Source organism: Heterocephalus glaber, unplaced genomic scaffold, assembly GCF_053883595.1.
Source record: "Heterocephalus glaber isolate CG9 unplaced genomic scaffold, H.glaber_assembly_v1.0 deba00001614, whole genome shotgun sequence".
Lineage (NCBI taxonomy): Eukaryota > Metazoa > Chordata > Mammalia > Rodentia > Bathyergidae > Heterocephalus > Heterocephalus glaber.
In genome coordinates this window covers 395,428-414,320 of record NW_028258385.1, presented here as the reverse complement: position 1 = coordinate 414,320, position 18,893 = coordinate 395,428, and the positions used below count along the sequence as shown (strand labels likewise).

At 50.0% G+C, this 18,893-nt stretch overlaps 1 protein-coding gene across 3 annotated transcripts in view; it reads left to right on the top strand.

Moving 5' to 3' along the window:
- Tmem40 (transmembrane protein 40) overlaps positions 1–17,812 on the top strand; it is a 35,235-nt gene extending 17,423 nt beyond the window's left edge. For all 3 annotated transcript variants that reach the window (XM_087196794.1, XM_021248819.2, XM_004870565.4), the window contains 4 exons: positions 1,225–1,296; positions 1,410–1,484; positions 1,871–1,933; positions 3,483–17,812. In XM_087196794.1, the coding sequence (XP_087052920.1) occupies positions 1,225–1,296; positions 1,410–1,484; positions 1,871–1,933; positions 3,483–3,502 (230 nt within the window). In that variant the 3' untranslated portion in view covers positions 3,503–17,812. The remainder of the gene's footprint in view (positions 1–1,224; positions 1,297–1,409; positions 1,485–1,870; positions 1,934–3,482) is intronic.
- The last annotated feature ends 1,081 nt before the right edge of the window (positions 17,813–18,893 follow it).

The window sequence follows — 18,893 nt, the reverse complement described above, 5'->3', positions numbered from 1 at the left end:
ATGGGGGTCAAATTGGGGAGCAAGTCACATAGCAAGCGTACAAGGATTTTCAGTAAGGGTGGGGGTCAGGGATATTTCCTGGAGAGGCTGGGTTAAGACCTTGGCCCCCCACCCAGGTGATTGATATCTGTTTAGAATATCAATCACTGCTATTCATCCTACATGGGTGTGGCAGTTTCTTGTGTACAATTTTGGCCTTCAGTGAATGTGTCTTCACTGTCCTCCATGTTGGCTCCTCCTGGGCTGGTCCTAACTGGCTACAAGATATCTAATTAACTTATCTATCTGGAGTATTCCCTCCTCTGAAGAAGTACCCCTAACTGCTGTGAGGGGGCAAAGGGGGAAGACCATTCTGGCTACTTCCAGCTGAAGAGGGTCATGGTTGTGATCAGCAGTTAGAGTTACTCTACAGAGGGTCTATCTAAAGGCCTTTGATAGGCACCCAACCTGCATTTCTTATTATTGTTCTAACGTTCATTCAACAAAAAAAGTACAGAACATTTATGCCTGCCAGGGCTTCCTTCAGACCTGGAGAACATTGGAGGATGTTGAAGTAGCCTGACTAAGCTCCTGTCCACCAGAGCTGACCAGAGCAGGGTAGGGAGGAGGGGAGATGAGAACACAGGAAGATGACATAAGTCGGATGGCAATGTGTGCAATAAAAATAACACGGGGAGATAAGGGGCAGAAAGGCACGGTCTTGGGGCTGGTTTATTTATTTATTTGGTTGTTTGAGACAGGGTCTCACTATGTAGTCCAGGGTGGTCTTGAACTCACTGTGTAGCCCAAGCTGGCTTCCAACTCATGGTAATCCTCCTGCCTCAGCCTCCAGAGTGCTGGGATGACAAGTGTGCCCACAACACCAGCCATGTTTTAATCTGGCTGGTCTGACACTGCAGGAGCAGTGTCTCTTTATGTTTCCATTTGAGCAGAGGCTTTGTCATAGAAGAACAGGAGAGCTGCCCATAGTCCCAGCTGGTAGGGAGGCTGAGGCAGCAGGATCCATTGAGCCCAGGACTTTGAGGCCACCTTGGCAATATAGCAAGACTTTGTCTCAAAACAACACACAAACAAGAGAGTTCTGGGGTGCGGCTGAGTGGTAGAGCGCTTGGCCAGCGTGTGAGAGGCCTTGAGGTACAGCCCCCGGGCGCACACACACAAGGTACACATGACAGACAGGAAGAGAAGGGGCCAACAGTAATGGTGCCGCCTCCGCCTTGGCAGACGAGTTCTTCCACTTCGTGCTGCTGTGCTTCGGCATCGGGGCCCTGCTGGTGAGCTACCACTACTACGGAGGTGAGCGGGGGCGGGGCCAAGGGGGGAGAGGGGCGGGCGTTGGTGGCGGCGGGGGCGGGGCGGGGCGGGGGAGGGCTCCGGCCTCAGGTCGAATCCCGCCTCGCTGCCTGCAGACTGGTTCATGTCCCTGGGCGTCGGCCTGCTCACCTTCGCCTCGCTGGAGACTGTGGGGATCTACTTCGGGCTGGGTGAGTCTCAGCTGGCCCGCGAAGCACCTGTTTTACTTTTCTTGTGCCCTTATTTTCTTCCTGACCACTCGCAAGGTCAGGGTGAGGTCACTGGCAGAATCTCGCGGGGGCGGGGGGGGGAATGGACCATTCTCTAAAAATTCAGTGGCAACAGTTTAACGTGAACAACACGGAACCAGCAGGTGCCCAGAAAGGACGAGTGGAGCTGCAGCTGAGTCCGCTGGGCTTGGGCCTCTGGTGTTTGCGTAGTCGTAACATCTGCTCTGTCACCTGAGCACAGCCCGGAGCCCCACCGTGGAGCTGTGTTGTATGGGCTGGGCCCTTGCCTGGGGTGGCCGCGGGTAGAGGGGACACAGCCTGACCCGGAGCCCTTTGTCCTCGCACAGTGTACCGCATCCACAGTGTGCTGCGTGGCTTCCTCCCGCTCTTCCAGAAGTTCAGGCAACTGGGTAAGGTTCATGTTCACCATCTTCTTGGGCTGTCGCTGCCTAGGACGGATTTGGGGGATGGGGGCTGAAACGGTCTCAGTATGTTGCTCAGGCTGGTGTCAGACTCCCAATCCTCAACCTCCTGAGTGCTGGGATTACAGACATGTGGCACCATGCCCGGAGGGGTTTCTGTTTCGGTTTGTTTGTTTGGTGTTTTTATTGGTACCAGGGATTGAACTCGGGTCCTTGCGCCTGCAAGGCAGGTGGCAGAACCATTGAGCTAAATCCCTGGCCCTGGTTTGTTTTGTTTTTTGGGATGAGGTGTCGATATGTGTAGCCTGGGCTGGCCTTCAACTAGTGGCAATTCTCTTGCCTCAACCTCTTGAGTGCTGGGATTATAGGCATGTGTTCGGTCCCCCAGCACAGCTTCTGTTTTAGTTTTTTTGAGACAGGGTCTCACGACACAGTCCAGGCTGGCCTTGAACTCACTATGTAGCCCAGGCTGGCCTTGAACTCATGGCAATCTCCTTCCTCAGCCTCCCAAGTGCTGGGATGACAGGTGTGTACCACCATGCCTGGCTTCCAGCTTCTGTTCTGAAAGAGGTTTAACATGTAGGAAAGATTTTAGAGGCAGGCAGGGACTTGCTTGGGTTTGGACTCTATATCTGCTAGCTTATGAGCTTTGTGAGCTATGTGACTCTGGAAGGGCTCGTGCACGTCTTTGTTTTTTTGTTTTGTTTTTGCAGTGCTGGGTGGGAACTGAGCCCTCTCATAGTCTCTCTGAGCCTCCTCAGTTTTGTCCCTGGATAACAGGTGTAGTAATTCCCAGTGCACAGAGTATATGCCGGCCATCTGAGGATGGGACAAGAGGGAGGCCTTGCATTCAAAATGCTGTGGAAAGCGAGGGGCGAGGGGCTCAGTACCTCATGGGACGCTCCCTTCCCAAGCGTAGTCTCCTCTAGGAAAGGGTTTGCCTGAAGGCTCAGGGAGGTGGCCTTAGCAATCCTGTTTCCCTGGTGAGAACACCAAAACTCAGAGAGCTGCAGAAACTTGCCTGGGTTACACAGCTAGATGGGGCAGCCTGGGCTGAAGTAGATTCTCTTTCAGCTGGGTGCGTTGCACATACCTGAGATCCCAGGTACTCTGGGTCAGAGGATCACAAGTTCAAGACCAGCCTGGGCACCTTAGTGAGACATTGTCTCAAAATAGAAAGAGAAAAAGGTTGTAGATGTGGCTGAGTGATAGAACATTTGCCCAGCATGCAGTTTAAGTCTTAGTACTGGAAAAAAAAGAAAAAAGAAGTAGCTTCTCCTTGCTGAGCAGCAGCTCTGTGTTCACCCTTATGCCTCAGACCAGAGAAGCCAGGGGGCTGTGTCTCTGTGCTGGGGAAGCATCTCTCTCCTTTAATCAAAGAAGGGGACATGCGTCACTGTGGCCGTGGGTTGTGAAGACCCATGGTGGCTGCAGGAAAGAGCCTCCTCAGCCCAGTCTGTGGGGTCTGGGCATCTGGAGTGGTGGTGGGGACGTCCTGGCTGCCTTCAAACCAGGCAACCTGAACTTCGCCTTCCAGGGTTCCGGAAGACGGAATGAGTCCTCTGCTGGGTGGCAGCTGCACAGCCCTGGTTTGACCACAAACCTCCTGAGGCCATGAGGACAGTGACATTTGGGTGACACATGGGAGACTGAGCCAAGCAATAAAGAGCACTTTTCCCTCCATGTGGTGTGGCCATTGGCAGAGGCTGGGCAGGGGTCCCATCTAGCAGCACAGGATTGAGGGTCTGCTGCCAGGATGGAGGTGAGCAGGGCTGGCCCTGCACACCCAGAGCAGCAGGAAGAGCCCCGGCTGCCGCCATTGCCAGGGCCTGCAACTGTGATCTCTCTGGACTCCTGGCTTCTTCCAAGTCCTCAGCCATGCTGGGAGCTCTCAGCTCCTACAGAGCCACACTGTGACAGACAGACCACTGCCCTGATGCTGGAACCACGTGCTGTGTCCCCACAGTGAACCTGACACAGGTAAGATGTTGGACACTAAAGCCACAGCATTTGGGCCTCTTCCTGCAACTCTATAGCCTGGGACTTGATCAAGATGCAAATAAACATTCTCTCTCCATTTCTAAAGAGTCAACTACACATTCCTTTAGGTTCCTTGAACGTGAAGACACAGTTGGGGTCTCCCTTGAACCATCAGTTAAGGTGGGCACTTTTGCTACTGGATAAAGTGTAAGAAGGGATAAAGACTTAGTGCCCCACTTTAGGTCCAACACTTCACTCACATAGGGGTGGGATAGGAGAAAGAGATTTGTGAACATTCTTGTGAAACAGATCTGGGATGTTAGTAGTCTCAGTTCACCAAGCATCAAAGGATCAGGATATGTGTGTGAGCCAGCTTTCGGTTGCTGGGACAAAATACCTGACATACATGACTTAAACGGGGGAAAGTTTGTTTGGGCTCACAGTTTCAGAAGGGTCAGTCCAATGGCAAGCTGGCTGCAAGGCAGGAATAGCATGGTGGAAAGGCAGGTGGAGGAAATCTGCTCACCTCATGGCAGCCAGGAAGCAGATATAGGGAATGAGCCAGAGAAAAGATAAATCTTTCAGTCATGTGACCTGCTTCCTCCAGCTGGGCCCACCTCCTATTAGCCTGTTCAGGTATGGACTCCCCAATGGATTGATCCCTTGATGAGATTAGAGTCTTCCTGGGGTTGTTCATTCTGATTTGACTAGAGTAAGAAATTCATAGCAGATTAGTATAGTTCTGAAGCCAGGCGTGGTGGCCCATGCCTGTAATCCCAGCACTCTCGAGGCTGAGGCAGGAGGATTGCTGTGAGTTAGAGGCCAGTCTGGAGTACATCGTGAGTTCAAGGTCAGTCTAAACTACATAGTGAGACCCTGTCACAAGAAATAAAAAATTAATGAAAAGTGTGGCTCTGGGTATATCTGTGTCTCCAGAGATGATTGATACACAGGCCAGCAAACTGAGGGGGAAGACCCACCCCAGCTATGGGTGGTGCCAACCAATAGTCTTGTAGTTTACATGAAATAAAAGGGAAGAAGGAGGAAGTTTGCATTGTGAAGAGCTCCAGCCTGCTTGAGTGATGTGCTTTCTGCTGCTGTTGCCTTTGGCCCTCAAAGTCCAGTTTCTCTAGCCTCCAATGCAGACTCACACCTGAGACCCTCCTGGGAGTTTCCAGGCTTTTACCCTTGGACAAGTGCTGCATCCTTGACAAGAACAAGAGTGTTTTACAGTTGCCAGCTTCTTGTCCTGAGCAACTGCTATTCTCCAGTGTACAGATGGCCATTGTGGATTGTCGTACTTCTGATCCTGTAAGCTACCTAATAAATTCCTTTGCATAATTATACATATATTTTCTATTGATTCTATTCTTCTAGAGAACTCTGACTAGCACACTTTATCCAATCACCTTTCAGAAGCCCTACCTCTAACCACATGAGACTTTGGGGGGGACATTTTATATCTAATGCATAACATAAGGGCACAAGACCAAATCCATTACCTATTTGGGTTCCATTAATGGAGGTATAGAGTCTGGAGTGGAGGGGGTAGTAATAGATCCTACTTTACACTGGCCAGGTCATGCCAAGAGCATGTGTTCAGGGCTGGGGATTTAGCTCAGTGGTTCCACCTCCTGCCTCACAAGCACAAGGTCCTGAGTTCAATCCCTGGTACCAAAACAAAAACAAAAGAAAAAAAACCAAGAGCATGTGTTCAGTTCTAGACTTACACATCAAGGGCAACAGTGACAAACTAGGGAACATAAAGAAAGGGGACCAGAGTGGGAATATAAAGAATGATTGAAGCAATGAGAACTCTTGAACTTGTGGGAAAGTCGGGGTTTCCACTGAGTTCACAGACTTTGTGAGGCACTTTTTCCAGCGCCCGTGGTGGTCTGTACAGCCAAAGAGATCACTCAGGTTCATTCTCACGCAGCCCTGAGATGGATGAATTCCCTCACTTTGCAGATGGAGAAATAGAGGCCCAAAGAGTTCAGTGACCCACCCGAGTCCATTGGGCAGGGCACTGGGAAGCGGGTAGTGGGGACGGAACCCAGGCCTTCATACTGAGTTACACTCCTGGCCCTTTCTAAACTATCTCTCTTTTTTTGTTTAGACAAAGTCTCACTAAGTCACCCAGGCTAGGGTCAAGCTTGCAACCCTCCTGCGTCAGCCTCTGAGAGTGCTATGATGGCAGCCATGGCCACCACATGTGGCTGAAAATGAACTGTGGGTGGTCAAGGCCAAGCATCCTCAACCCCTGCTCTCAGGATGGCCCTGGGGTCATCAGACTCAGGAATTGTGCAAGGGGACCCTAGGAGCTGGCCCTGGCTGGGCCGGCGAGGGGCTGGAGGAGTCTGGTCCTGTGAACATAGGACCAGCGATGTCAGACCTTTCCTGTCAATAGAAACCCCAAACCCAGAGGTTTAAAAATGTTGGCAATTTTTTTTTTTAATTTCCAATTCTAAGGAAAACAGTATGGTGCTTCCTCAAATATTAAAACTGGAATTGCTGTATGATCCAGCAATTGCACTTCTTGGGCTGCACTCCTGGGACTTTAAGAGATACTTGGACACCTATGTTCACACCGGAGTCATTCATTAGAGCCAAAAGGCAGAAAGAGCCAAGCATGGTGGCATATGCCTGTCATCCCAGCACTCAGGAGGCTAAGGCAGGAAGATCACTGCAAGTTTGAGGCTAGCCTGGGCTAGTGAAACAAGCCAGCCACATAGGCAAATACTGGGTGATTCTGCTCATCCACGTTCTGGAGATGGGCAGTGGGGATGGCTGTATAGCTGTGTGGATGGATGTGCTCAATGCCACTGAGCTGGGTGTTCACACACAGGTGGAAATTCTACAGTCTGTGTAATTTACTCTGATTGTTATGTGGTTTTATTTAATGATTGATGCTGGGGATGGAACCCAGGGCCTCACACATGCTAGACAAGTGCTGTACTGCTTTGTTTTGGTTTTTGTTTCGTTTTGGAGATAGGGTCTCCTTGTGTAGTTCAAACTGGCTTTGAACTCACTATGTATCCCAGGCTGGCCTCAAACTCATAGCAGTCCTCCTACCTCAGCCTCCCTGGTGCTGGAATTACAGGCATGTGCCACCATGCCTGGCTCCTGATTTTTGGGGGGGGGGGGGTACTGGGGATCAAACTCAGGATCTTGTGCTTGTGAGGCAGGCGGCAGAACCACTGAGCTAAATTCCTGGCTGGCTCCTAACTTTTTAAAATCTCTAGTTTTTAGCAGCGAGTAGGCCTGGATGTGGCCCACTGCTCTCTGCACCCTCAGGCTTCTCAGTGTGTGGCTGGGGACACCTCAGCTGGCACACCCCAGGGACAGGAAGAACAGGGACATAGAACAGCCTCAGTTCTGCTGGTGACCTGGGTGTCCATGGAGGGGCTCAGGTGGCCTGGCTGCTGCCCTCCCCCAGCCCACCCCCTGTGCCTGGGAGGACCTGAGCCTGACCCTGCTGACCTTGGCCTACCCTGGCTACTGTCCTGAGGCAGCTCAGGGCCACCCCAGCCAGGGCTCTGGCTACATCTCGGGCTCCAGCAGATCCCAGGAGGTCCTGTCTAGGGCGTCTAAAAATAAAGCCGTGGACCCAGCCAAGAAAGCAGGCTGAAAGGGGGGCTTGCAGGGTGGATCCCATCCCCACTATCTCTGCTGTGCTGGATCCATGAGTGGGACAGGAGGGGCTATGGTCTGTCTCAGTGCTCTGTGCTTGGTGCTTGGTGCTCTGTGCACCGTGAGGGCAGTGGTCTCTTGTCCCCACCTCCAGCACTTTCTGTCTCTGGGCCTGATGACTGGCTCTGGGCACTCCTTGACCCTGGGAAAAGCACACCAGGCTTCCAGTAAGTGTTGACCCATCTCTGTGGCCTCAGAAGTCAGGGCAGGCAGAGCCTGGCCTGTAGCACAGTCTCAATAAAAGTCTGATGTATGATTAAATGACTGTTGGAAAAAGTGGTACAGCTGCTGCAGGTAGGGGGAACTGCTTAAAATCTGACCACTATTTTTTTCTCCGAAAGAAGAAAGTTGTGGTAGTGAAATTCAAGTGTATGGGCTTAGCTGGGCATGGTGGTGCATGCCTGTCATCCTAGCATTCTGGGAGGCTGAGGCAGGAGGATCGCAAGTTCAAGGCTAGCTTGGGCTATTTAGAACTCAGGGAGACTTGTCTCAAAATAAAACATTTTTTTAAAAAGGCTTGGAATGTAGTTCAGTGTGGAGGCCCTGGGTTCAATCCCCATACTGCCAAAAGTTAATAGTAATAAACAGGGGCTGGGGATTTAGCTCAGTGGTTCCAGCGCCTGCCTCGCAAGTGCAAGGTCCCGAGTTCAATCTCTGGTACCAAAAAACAAAATAGTAATAAATAAAAAAGTATGTGCTTCAGGCCACCAAATAAAGGGGATCTTTACAAGGCTCCCCCGGGACATCGTCCTCAGACCCCACACTCAGGGTCCCGTACTCTGCATCCTTAGCTCCTGCTGTCTCACTGCCTCCAGCCTGGATTCCACCTGCAGCACCCTGACACTGTGCTTCAGTGTTGAAACCATCAGGGTGGCCTGGAGGAGGGACAGGGACTACAGGCCCTCCAGCCTGAAAGAGGAGAGAAGCTGTGAGACCACTGTTGACACCAGACCCTGGGGACTGTGGTCCCACAGACAGGGCACCGGGCTGTGAGTCTGTAGTGAGCCCAGTGCTGCCCGGAGCTTCCAGGCTGCGGGGCAGTGGGATGCTGTGGGCTGAGTTTGTCCTCCAAGACCCATGGTGAAGGCCCTCACCGGAGTGTGGGTGCGCCTGGAGGCGGGGTCTGAGAAAGGTGACAGGGCACGAGGTCATGAGGACAGGGCCCCAGTCCAACTCCCTGTGGACAAAGGAAGAGACACCAAAGCCCTATTCTGCCATGGAGGACCCATCTGGGAGGGGGCATCTCCAAGCAAGGAGGAGAGGCCCTTGCCAGAAACCATGGTGGCAACTTTTTTGTTTTTGTTTTTGTTTTGAGGCAGGGTCTTACCATGTTGTTCAGGCTGACCTTGAACTCAGTAGGTAGCCCAGGCTGGCCTCAAACCTGTGGTGATCCTCCTGCCTCAGCCTCCCAAGTGCTGGGATGACAAGCATGCACTACTATGTCCAGCTGTTGAGCCAATTTGGAAAGTTGTTTGGCATTATCTAGTAAAGTCAGAAATACATTGCCTTTCCTCAGCTGCCACCGGTGTATAGGTTTTTTCTGAGGGAGCTAAGGCCATGCTCCTCTCTCTGAGCTCACCTGTGTGGGACCAAAATGACTCCATTTTGGAGCTGTCTCCTTTGTTCTCTCAAATTTGTGCTTAAACTAGGAATTCACCACTTGAAATTCCTGAGTTTATTATCCAACCACCTGTGTACCCGGGGAGAGAGCGTTCCAGGCACACTATCTGTAGGATAAGCAGTTAATGAGCTGACTGTCCACACAAGATAGATGCGGCCATTAGTGGGTCTGCTAATGATCAGTATGTAACAACTGGCCGTTAATCTTTGCCCCTTTTCTCCCTCACAAAAACCAATACGTAATCCCCTTCGACCCCCAAAGCCTAGCCAACCAAAACCCTACACTTCATATGTATTGAGTATTAACCAATCACCTGGCTGCTAATAACCAAAGCTTGTTGTATTCTCAATAAAAACCCTGCTAGTTAGGGACTCGGGGCTCTCAATCTCGATCCGCTGCGTCGGTGACAGTTGAGAGTCCCTGCTTAAGCTTGAATAAACGACCCTTGTGTGCTTACATCGGAAACGGCCTCCTGGTGGTCTCTGGGACTTCACAATCTGGGCACAACACCTGCATCTACTACACCCTCATCCTGCACAACAGCAAGGTGAGCTTTGTGGAGGGTGAGCTCAATGCTCTCATAAAAGCAGCTGGCATCAGTGTTGAATCCTTCTGACCTGGATTATTTGCAAAGACCTTGGCCAATGTCAACACCGGGAGCCTCATCTGCAATACAGGGGCTGGTGGACCTGCCTCCTCCACCGCCGCTTTCCCCATCAAGGAAGAAGTAGAAGCAAAGAATTTGGAGTCTGATGATGAGATGGGCTTTTTGACTAAACCTCATTTTGAAACATATTCAATAAAAACTGAGTTGCTAGAATGAAAGAAAGAAAGAAAGAAAGAAAGAAAGAAAGAAAGAAAGAAAGAAAGAAAGAAAGAAAAGAAAAGAAACATACACACATATTCTTTGGCCCAGCAATTTCATTCTTATGTACATAGCCTGGAGAAATGTGTGTGTTTCTGCAGCACAACTTAGGCAATGTAAAGAATGTTCATAGTAGCACTGTTCAAAAGAGCATCAACCTGGGAACAGCCCACATGTCCAACCACGGGATACTGGGTCAGCTGTGGTATAAGCAGAGACTGAAATACTATACTGTTGGGAGCAATGCTACATAATTCTAGGGAAAAGTCATTTGAGTAGGCCTAGTTCTCCTGCCTACAGCCCAGCTAGGACATTCCAGACATAATTGCATTTTGGCCTCGGGTCACAACTGAGACCTCAGTGATCCCCGGATGCTGTAATCTCCAGGACAAGACCACAACTGCCGGAGACGCCAGGGAGGAACCAAATCTTCATCTGCATAGTTCCTCATTGTTCTTAGAGTTCCACTGCCCCCCAGCCTTTTGTTACACCTTGTTTATCCCAATGTGAAGTACTGAACTCTGCATTTCACTTGTTACATTTGTTTTCCCATGCACTGAATAAAAGGTGCTGTAAGCTAGGGGGTCTTTGTCTTTGCCGCCCAGAGCAGCACTGATCAGACCCAAAGCTCAGCTTTTTCTCAGTCTCATTTTCCTACCTTTCCTGTAATTTGCCGTGTGCTGCCGTGGCTCGCAGGAGACCAGGACTCACTGCAGAGGTTCTGGTAACGTCCCCTTCCCCTGTTCCCTGCAATCTAGCTCAGCTGTGCATAATTCCCTTAAGCACTCTGGTTGAGCCTGGCCACTGAGGGAGGGTTTGGGAGCAAAGTCAGGGCATACAGCCACATCCTGGGCTTGCCTGTCGTCAGCACCTTACGGCAGAGTAAGGGACTCAACCAGATCACTCACCAGATCAATATTGTCTTTTGGGTGCATGGTTTATTCACATATAAAACCTTTCCTCTGTAAGGGACACACAAATGGGTATAAGGCCCAATCCTAGTCATTCACCACGAATATGAGACCAAATTGAGTCCAAGTCACTCACTGAGTAGAGGTTCAGGTCCCACTCGAGGCAGTCTGGGAGAGCACCTGGTTCCCATGGAGATGCTGCAGAGTCTGTGTCCCTCTCTGCTAGAGGCTAGAGTATGTGGCTCAGGAGGAAACCCCAGTTGTTGTTTGGAGATGCTGTTGTGCCTGTTGTGCCCAGATTATGAAGTCCCAAAGACCACCAGGAGGCCGTTTCCGATGTAAGCACACGAGGGTCATTTATTCAAGCTTAAGCAGGGACTCTCAATTGTCACCGACACAGCAGATCGAGATTGAAAGCCCCGAGTTCCAAATTAGCAGGGTTTTTATTGAGATTACAGCAAGCTTCAGTCATTAGCAGCCATATGATTGGTTAACATTTAGCAAGTATGAGGTGTAGAATTTTGATTGGCTAGGCTCATTGGGGGTTGAAGGGGATTACGAATAGGTTTTTACAAGAAAAATGGGGACAAAGGTTAGTGGTCTACTGTCACGTACTGATGGTCAGCAGACATCTTGACTAATGGTCATGACCACCCTGTGTGGATAGTCAGCACATTAACAGATTGTCCTATAGATAGTGGGCCCAGGACACTTGTTTCTAGGGCAAACAGATGGCTGAGTAATGAGTTTAGGAATCTTGAGTTACAGATCATGTCTTTTGTCCCAGATTAAGCACATTTAATCATTAATTTGAAAGAACAAAGGAGACTACTGCTCCATTTTGGACAAAATGGAGTCATTCTGGTCTCACATTCACAAAATGGAGTCACTTTTGGTCTCACATTCCCCCCTTCTCATGATGCTATGGAGGGCCAATCATGGGCCTCTGGGGGTTAATTTTATCAGGTCGGTGGGAATTGGCTGGTACTGAGACCTGAGTACCATCAACTGTACAGCGTTAATTCGTTCTCTGATGAATGAAACTAGTCTATTGAGTATACAAGGTCCAAAGGTTAACAGTAGTAACAGAATAAGCAAGGGGCCTAGGAATTAAACCAGGATTCAAACCAATTTTGAGCTTGTTCTCTCTCTCATTTTTGTTTGGTGATGTCTTTTTTAACTTTGGCCATAGATTTTTTGACCACCTCTGATTGATCTACATAGAAACAACACTCTTTACCTAAGGCGATGCAGAGTCCTCCTAATATTGGTGTTAAAAGTACAGTTACCACAATCATGACTGTCGACGACGCAGCTTGAGTTTGAGAGGGTTGTCGTGTTCTTTGGACACCTGTCATGATGGGATGAAGTCGTCTAGGATGGCGTGTGGATCCGCGGGGCAGACGTGGGTGCACTACACCCACGAGGCAATCTCGTCGACCTTGAGAGCGGTGGGCGTGGTCAGGACTGTGACATAGGGTCCTTTCTAATGAGGCTCAAGGTCTTTTTGTCGATGTCTCCAGACAAAGACCTAGTCTTGTACAGGGCTTTTAATTTAGGCCAGATGTCCTCATGTACACATTGGAGGCTTTTAAAGAAAGTAGCAATTTTTGGTCATCAAATTCAACAAGCACATTCGATTGAAGGTTGGGAACAATGGGAGGGGGAATTCTAAACATAATCTCAAAGGGAGTTAGTCCCATCTTATAGGGTGAATTGCGTACCCTATAGAGGGCAAAGGGAAGGAGAGTCACCCAGTCACCGCCAGTCTCTAAGGTTAATTTAGTTAAGGTCTCTTTTGGGGTCCTGTTCATTCTCTCTATCTGTCCTGAACTCTGGGGTCTGTATGTATAATGTAATTCCCAATCTGCCCCAGTACCTGCGCTAAGCTTTGACTCACCTTGAAAACGAAGGCGGGTCCATTGTCAGTCCCTAGCATTACTGGGAAACCATACCTTGGTAGGATGTCTTCTAAAAGCTTTTTGGCCACAGTATGTGCCGTTTCGTGCTTGGTGGGGAAAGCCTCTGTCCAGCCCAAGTCCTCATGCAGGGCTTTGTCAAAAATGGTGGGCGAGTTTTTAAATCCTTGAGGAAGTCGGGTCCAGGTCAGCTGTCTGTTGATGTCCTGTTCAGGGTCGCTTCATTCAAATGTGAAGATGTGTTGGCTTTTGGGTGCCAGCGGAAGGCTCACGGAGGTCCTGTACTGGTTGATAGTCATCCAAGTGGGGTTTCCACACCGGCAACAAGGGGGTGTTCTAGGCTGATTGACAAGGCCTTAGAATCCCCTGAGCAAGCAACCTTCTGATGTGTGGAGTTATTTCCTTATGGGCCTCTAGGGGCATAGGGTATTGGCGGACCCGCACAGGGTCTGCTCCCGGTTTCATCTCTACAAACACTGGTGCTCTGTGCACAGCCAGTCGCATTCCCCCGGTTTCCGCCCATGCTTGGGGGAACATGGCGAGCCATTGTTCCATGTCAGGATCAGGAGGGGCCCCTTTCTGATGTAGCAGATATTAATCTTTTAAGCTTATGGTTAACACCTGGATGGGCTTTCCCTCCTGATTAAGGACCTCTGTGCCTCTGGGCTGAAAATGAATTTGGGCTCTTAATTTAGTGAGCAAGTCTCTTCCCAATAAGGGATAGGGGCAGTCTGGTATAATCATGAATGAGTGGGTTACCCTGCCCACTCCCAAGTCCACTGTTCTTTGGGTAGTCCATGAATACTTTTTCATGCCTGTGGCTCCTTGAACCCAGGAGGTTTTATCAGAAACATGGCCATATGGTTCAAGTAGGACTGAATGTTGAGCCCCCATATCCACTAGGAACTCGACAGGTTTCCCCTCCACTTTTAGGGTTACCCTGGGCTCGGGGAGGGGTGCCGAACCCCGTCCCCCCTAATCACTCAGTTCATCCACCGCCAGGATAGGAGCCTTGGGGCGACCTTCCTGCTGTTTCTTTTTGGGACAATCCTTGGCCCAGTGGCCTTTCTCTTTGCAATGAGCACATTGATTTTTTTTCCTAACTGGGGATGCTCTCTGGGTCTCCCCTTGCTTTTTCCTTCCATCACAATCTTTCTTAGTCTACGTTCACATTCCTTTTGTTCACCCGCAGTGGCAGCCAGAAGGATCCAAGCTAAGTTTCGGGTCTGGCGGTCATCAGCTTTTTTCCGTTTCTCCTCTGCGGTTTCTCTATTGTTATACACTTTCTCTGTCACTGTCACTAAGTCCTGAATACTTTTCTCTCCTAACCTATCTACTTTCTGTAACTTTCTCTTAATGTCTGGCACCGCCTGGTTGACAAAATGTATTATTACAGATGCCTTTGTCTCAATTGCTTCTGGGTCCATAGGAGTATACCTACAGAAGGCTTCCTGAATTCTCTCTAAGAAAACAGCAGGGCTTTCATCTAGTTTTTGTTGTACATCCCCTACCTTAGCCAAATTGGTGGGCTTCTGTGTCGCCACTTTGAGACCTCCCAGCAGAGCCTGGCAATAGACCCGGAGCCTCTCCTTACCTTCTGCTGTGTTGAAGTCCCAAGTGGGCCTGCTCATCAGGGGGTCCAGCCACCCTTAATGAGAGGACAGTGGAATCTGTCGGCCCTGCCAGTGAGGCCGGGCAGCGATTATGGGTGTTACGGGTGTTTTGGGTGGGGCCGTCTCCTCCAGTGGCGCCCGCTGGGGCAGGTGCCTCCGCCTTGGCCACCACCGGCCCTCTTTCCTCCATCCCCGCCGGTGGGAGTGGAGGAGTGGGGTGTGGGTGGTAGGGAGGGGGAAAGAGGAGATATTCATCTGTTCCTCCTTGAAGAACTGGGTAAAGCAGCACGGTCGGCTTGGTCTCAGTTTGCTTTTTGTTGTCACACCCTTTGGGAGTCTTTTCACAGGCTGTCAGGATTACCTTTGGCTGCTGTTTCTGTGCAGGCAAAAAGAGCTTAACCCATGGGGATGGGTTATAGATTAGACATTCCCAAATGGCAATGTAGGGAACCTGGTCAGGATGAAGGATGGCCTTACGAACTCTGCGTACAACCTGTAAATCAAAAGTTCCCTCAGGGGGCCATCCTACCCTAAGGGTGGGCCATTCTGAGCTACAGAGGGTGATGAACTTAGTCTTTTTAATTTCTAAACTTAGGTTATGAGCGCGCTCCCTGACTTCTTTGAAATGGTCCTTCATGAGGGAAAGAGGGGTAGTCACAGTCTGTCCCATCGTTTCAGTCCAAGTCAACACAATAAACAGACAAACAAACACAACAGAAAAGCACAAGGCAAGACAAAACCGTCCTCTGCCCTATCGGAGGCAATGAAAATGGGACGACGGCCTCACGCCATACCGAGGGAGCAACCCGCACCATCCCCCCAGGAGTCTCACAGACTCGTACTCATGGGGCACTCCGTCCCCACCAGCGGAATCTGGAACGTCTTCGAGGATCCCAGGTCGGCGGCCTTCGCAGCGCGTCCGCCTAGACCGTCTGCCGACCTTCCCAGAAAATGGGCCCAGACTTTACAAACACAAAAAACACACTCACCAGCCGGCGTTGACCCTCCGGTACGGGGATCCTGAGGGTCTTGGGATACTGGACGAGCCCCCAAATGTTGTGCCCAGGTTACGAAGTCCCAAAGACCACCAGGAGGCCGTTTCCGATATAAGCACATGAGGGTCGTTTATTCAAGCTTAAGCAGGGACTCTTAATTGTCACCGACACAGCAGATCGAGATTGAGAGCCCCGAGTTCCAAATTAGTGGGGTTTTTATAGAGGTTACAGCAAGGTTTGGAGATTTTCCACTTAGCAATTACAATGATTGGTCAGCACTTAACATGCATGAAGTGCACATTTCTGATTGGGTGAACTCATCAGGGGTAAGGGGTGATTACATATAGGTTTTACAAAAGAAAAGAAGGACAAAGGTTAGTGGGCAACTGTCACGTATTGATGGTCAGCAGACACGGTGACTAATGGTCACGACCACCCAGCATTGACAATCAGCACATTAACAGACTGTTCCTACAGATAGTGGGCCCAGGATGTTCATTTCCTGGGTAAACAGATGGCTGAGTAATTAACTTAGGGACTTTGGTTTGTTACAGATTGTATCTTTTGTTCCAGAGCAAACACATTTTAACCATTAATTTGAGAGGCTAGGGGAATGGTGGATTTTAGCAAAATGGAGTCACTTTGGTCTCACAATGCCTGTGTCTAACCTGCAGTTCTGCAGTGTCTCTTATGCAGTTCCTGTGCTGGTATCTGCCCGGCTTATCCCCTGTTCCTGCTGAGGTACTCAGGCAAACATGATAGCAACTACACTACAGAAACTTTCTGTGGTGGTCAGACCATCTGTTCTGGGGCTGTGGCAGTCCTTGGGTGTAACCAATCAGCTTCTTCGGGTCTTGCTCTCAGAATTCCTAGAATTCCTCCCTTGGCTGCCAGGATGCTCTGATGTCACTGTGTACTTGGCCACCATGTCCCGCACACTGTCCCACTGGTCTAGAGAAGGCTGGGCCCTGACTGTCCCAGGCCACACCACAGGCAGGTGAGTGCTTCCTATTTGGTCTGCAAGATTTGGTTAAAGTCAAAAGACTGCAGAAGATGGCCTCCTGCTGTAGTAACTAGGATTAAATATAGGCAGGAAGATGGGGAAACAGGGCTTCATGTACCTCTGAAATGAGCAACATTTTGGAGAGCAGTTTGGCCACACCTCAGAAAGCTGGTTGAGAAAGTAGACAGTGGGAAAGAAGGGAGGGGACTCAAACTCATCAGTCCAAGAAGGTTTAGTGCCAAAGCTCAGAGGGACCTCTCGGGGAACTGCTTGTAACCTGCTGTCATGTCCTCTGTGAACTAAGTAAAATGAGACCCATGTTTCTCTGAGATGGTGATGGGCTCATCTGAGCTGGCACCAACCCTGTCCGGGCTCTATCTGATTAGAGGCAGATGAGGAGAAAGGCCTGAGCAAGCTGGGATAAGCCTCACTGGAGTGCAAAGGGCAAAGACCTAGTGAAGTCCGCTGCCCTGATGATGGAAGCCTCACAACAGCAGCAACTGCATAGCTTTCACGAACTCCCAAGTCTGGAAGCCGCACCAGGCAGCACCCACCAATAACAAACTGTCTGGTTTCACATACCCGCCAGAAGCAACCAGCAAAACCTGCATCCAAGCTTCTAGGTTTAGGCACCACTCCTGCATCCTTGCTTGGAGCCCCTCTCCACTAACAAGAGCTTTTCTTTGTTCTTTCTAATAAACCATTCCCAGGTCAGGTTGTTCCCCAGTGCTGTTTGTGGACCTCATTTTTTGTAGTCTTTAGAACAAGACCCGGGAGGAAGGGGTAAATCAGTGACATGGTGACTCAGAGAGAAAAGCTGCAGCAGGAAATGCTCAAGAGGATACCATTTATTGTTGGGAGCAATGCTACATAATTCTAGGGATAAATCATTTGGTTAGCCTAGCTCTCTTGCCTACAGCCCAGCTACAGAATAACTCCAGTTTGGACTCCGGTCACAACTGAGACTTCAGTGATCCAGTGATGCTGTGATTCTCCAGGACAAGAAACATCCTGGGAGAACAAACATCTGCTCAGTTCCTCATTGTTCTTGGACTGATTAACATCTTGTTTGCTGGAGATGTACTGAACTCTCTGCAAGCCTTCCGTTACACCTTGTTTATCCCAATGTGAACTATTGAACTCTCTGCAAGTCATCTGTTACATTTGTTTCTCCCGATGTACTGAATAAAAGGTGTGGTAAGCTGGGGGCTTTTGTCTTTGCTGCCCAGAGCAGCACTGATCAGACCCAAAGCTCAGCTTCTTCTCGGTCTCATTTTTCTACCTTTCCTGTAATTCGCCGTGTGCTGCCGTGGCTCGCAGGAGACCAGGACTAACTGCAGAGGTTCTGGTAACGTCCCCTTCCCCTGTCCCCTACAATTTATGAAAACCCAGAATGTATGAAGCCTGTCCTCAGATGTAAGAGTGTGCTTTTCTATGAAACTATAATAATGACAAAAAGCTATCCACACCCCATTGGGAAATATAATTGCCCCATGAAAAGGCCACCAAACCAGGAGCAACAGGGGTGAGGAAGTCAGGGAAAACAGGGAATTTTATTTAGTAAACTTGAAGCAAGTACATGTTATCTAGTGGATATACTAATAAGTTACCTGAATTTTTATAGATTTCTTAATAAAACAACCAAAGTCCACAAAAAATACAGCCCCAGAACTGGAGGCTGGCATGCCTGAGAAGTAACCACCACAGGCCAAGTGGCCCCATCCCACAACCCAAAGGGAGAGGAAGCTCAAACAGAATTTAGAGGGAAAGGTGGAAGGGGAGGGGTTAGGCGGGGTCCTGCACTTGTCCCAGATCTGCCTCCTCACTGCCATCCTCACCCTCTGATTGCAGGGAACTTTGACCCCTGATTTGCATAGGGCCCAGGGCCAGTGCCCCACCAGCAGCAGCTGGATCTTACCCCGCAAGCTGGTGTTGCCACATGAGCCTCATGCAGTGTGGTTTCCTTCCATCCAGATGCCTCAAGGAGGAAGGAGAGATAATAAACACACCCCAAACCAATACCTTATTAATTAGAAAGTCATTGGGGCCAAGCAGGAGCCAAAAGGGATCGCACAGTGCCAACTACAGGGCTCTGACCTTCAGGGTCTGGGCTCCAGATCTCAGAGCACAGCCCCAGCCGGGTAGCCCCTGGGTCCTGTTCCATCCTGACAAGGGGGAGGGGGGATCTCGGCCAGTGCTCCTCACCCAGGTGCCATCGAAGCTCCATGTGGCAAGGACAGGGTCCTTGTTCTGCCTAAGTCAAGATGAATTCAGTGGCTACTCAGTATGGTTTTAAGCTACAAGATTCAGTTTCCAAGGTTCACAGTGAGGGGCAGATGGGCATGGCAGTG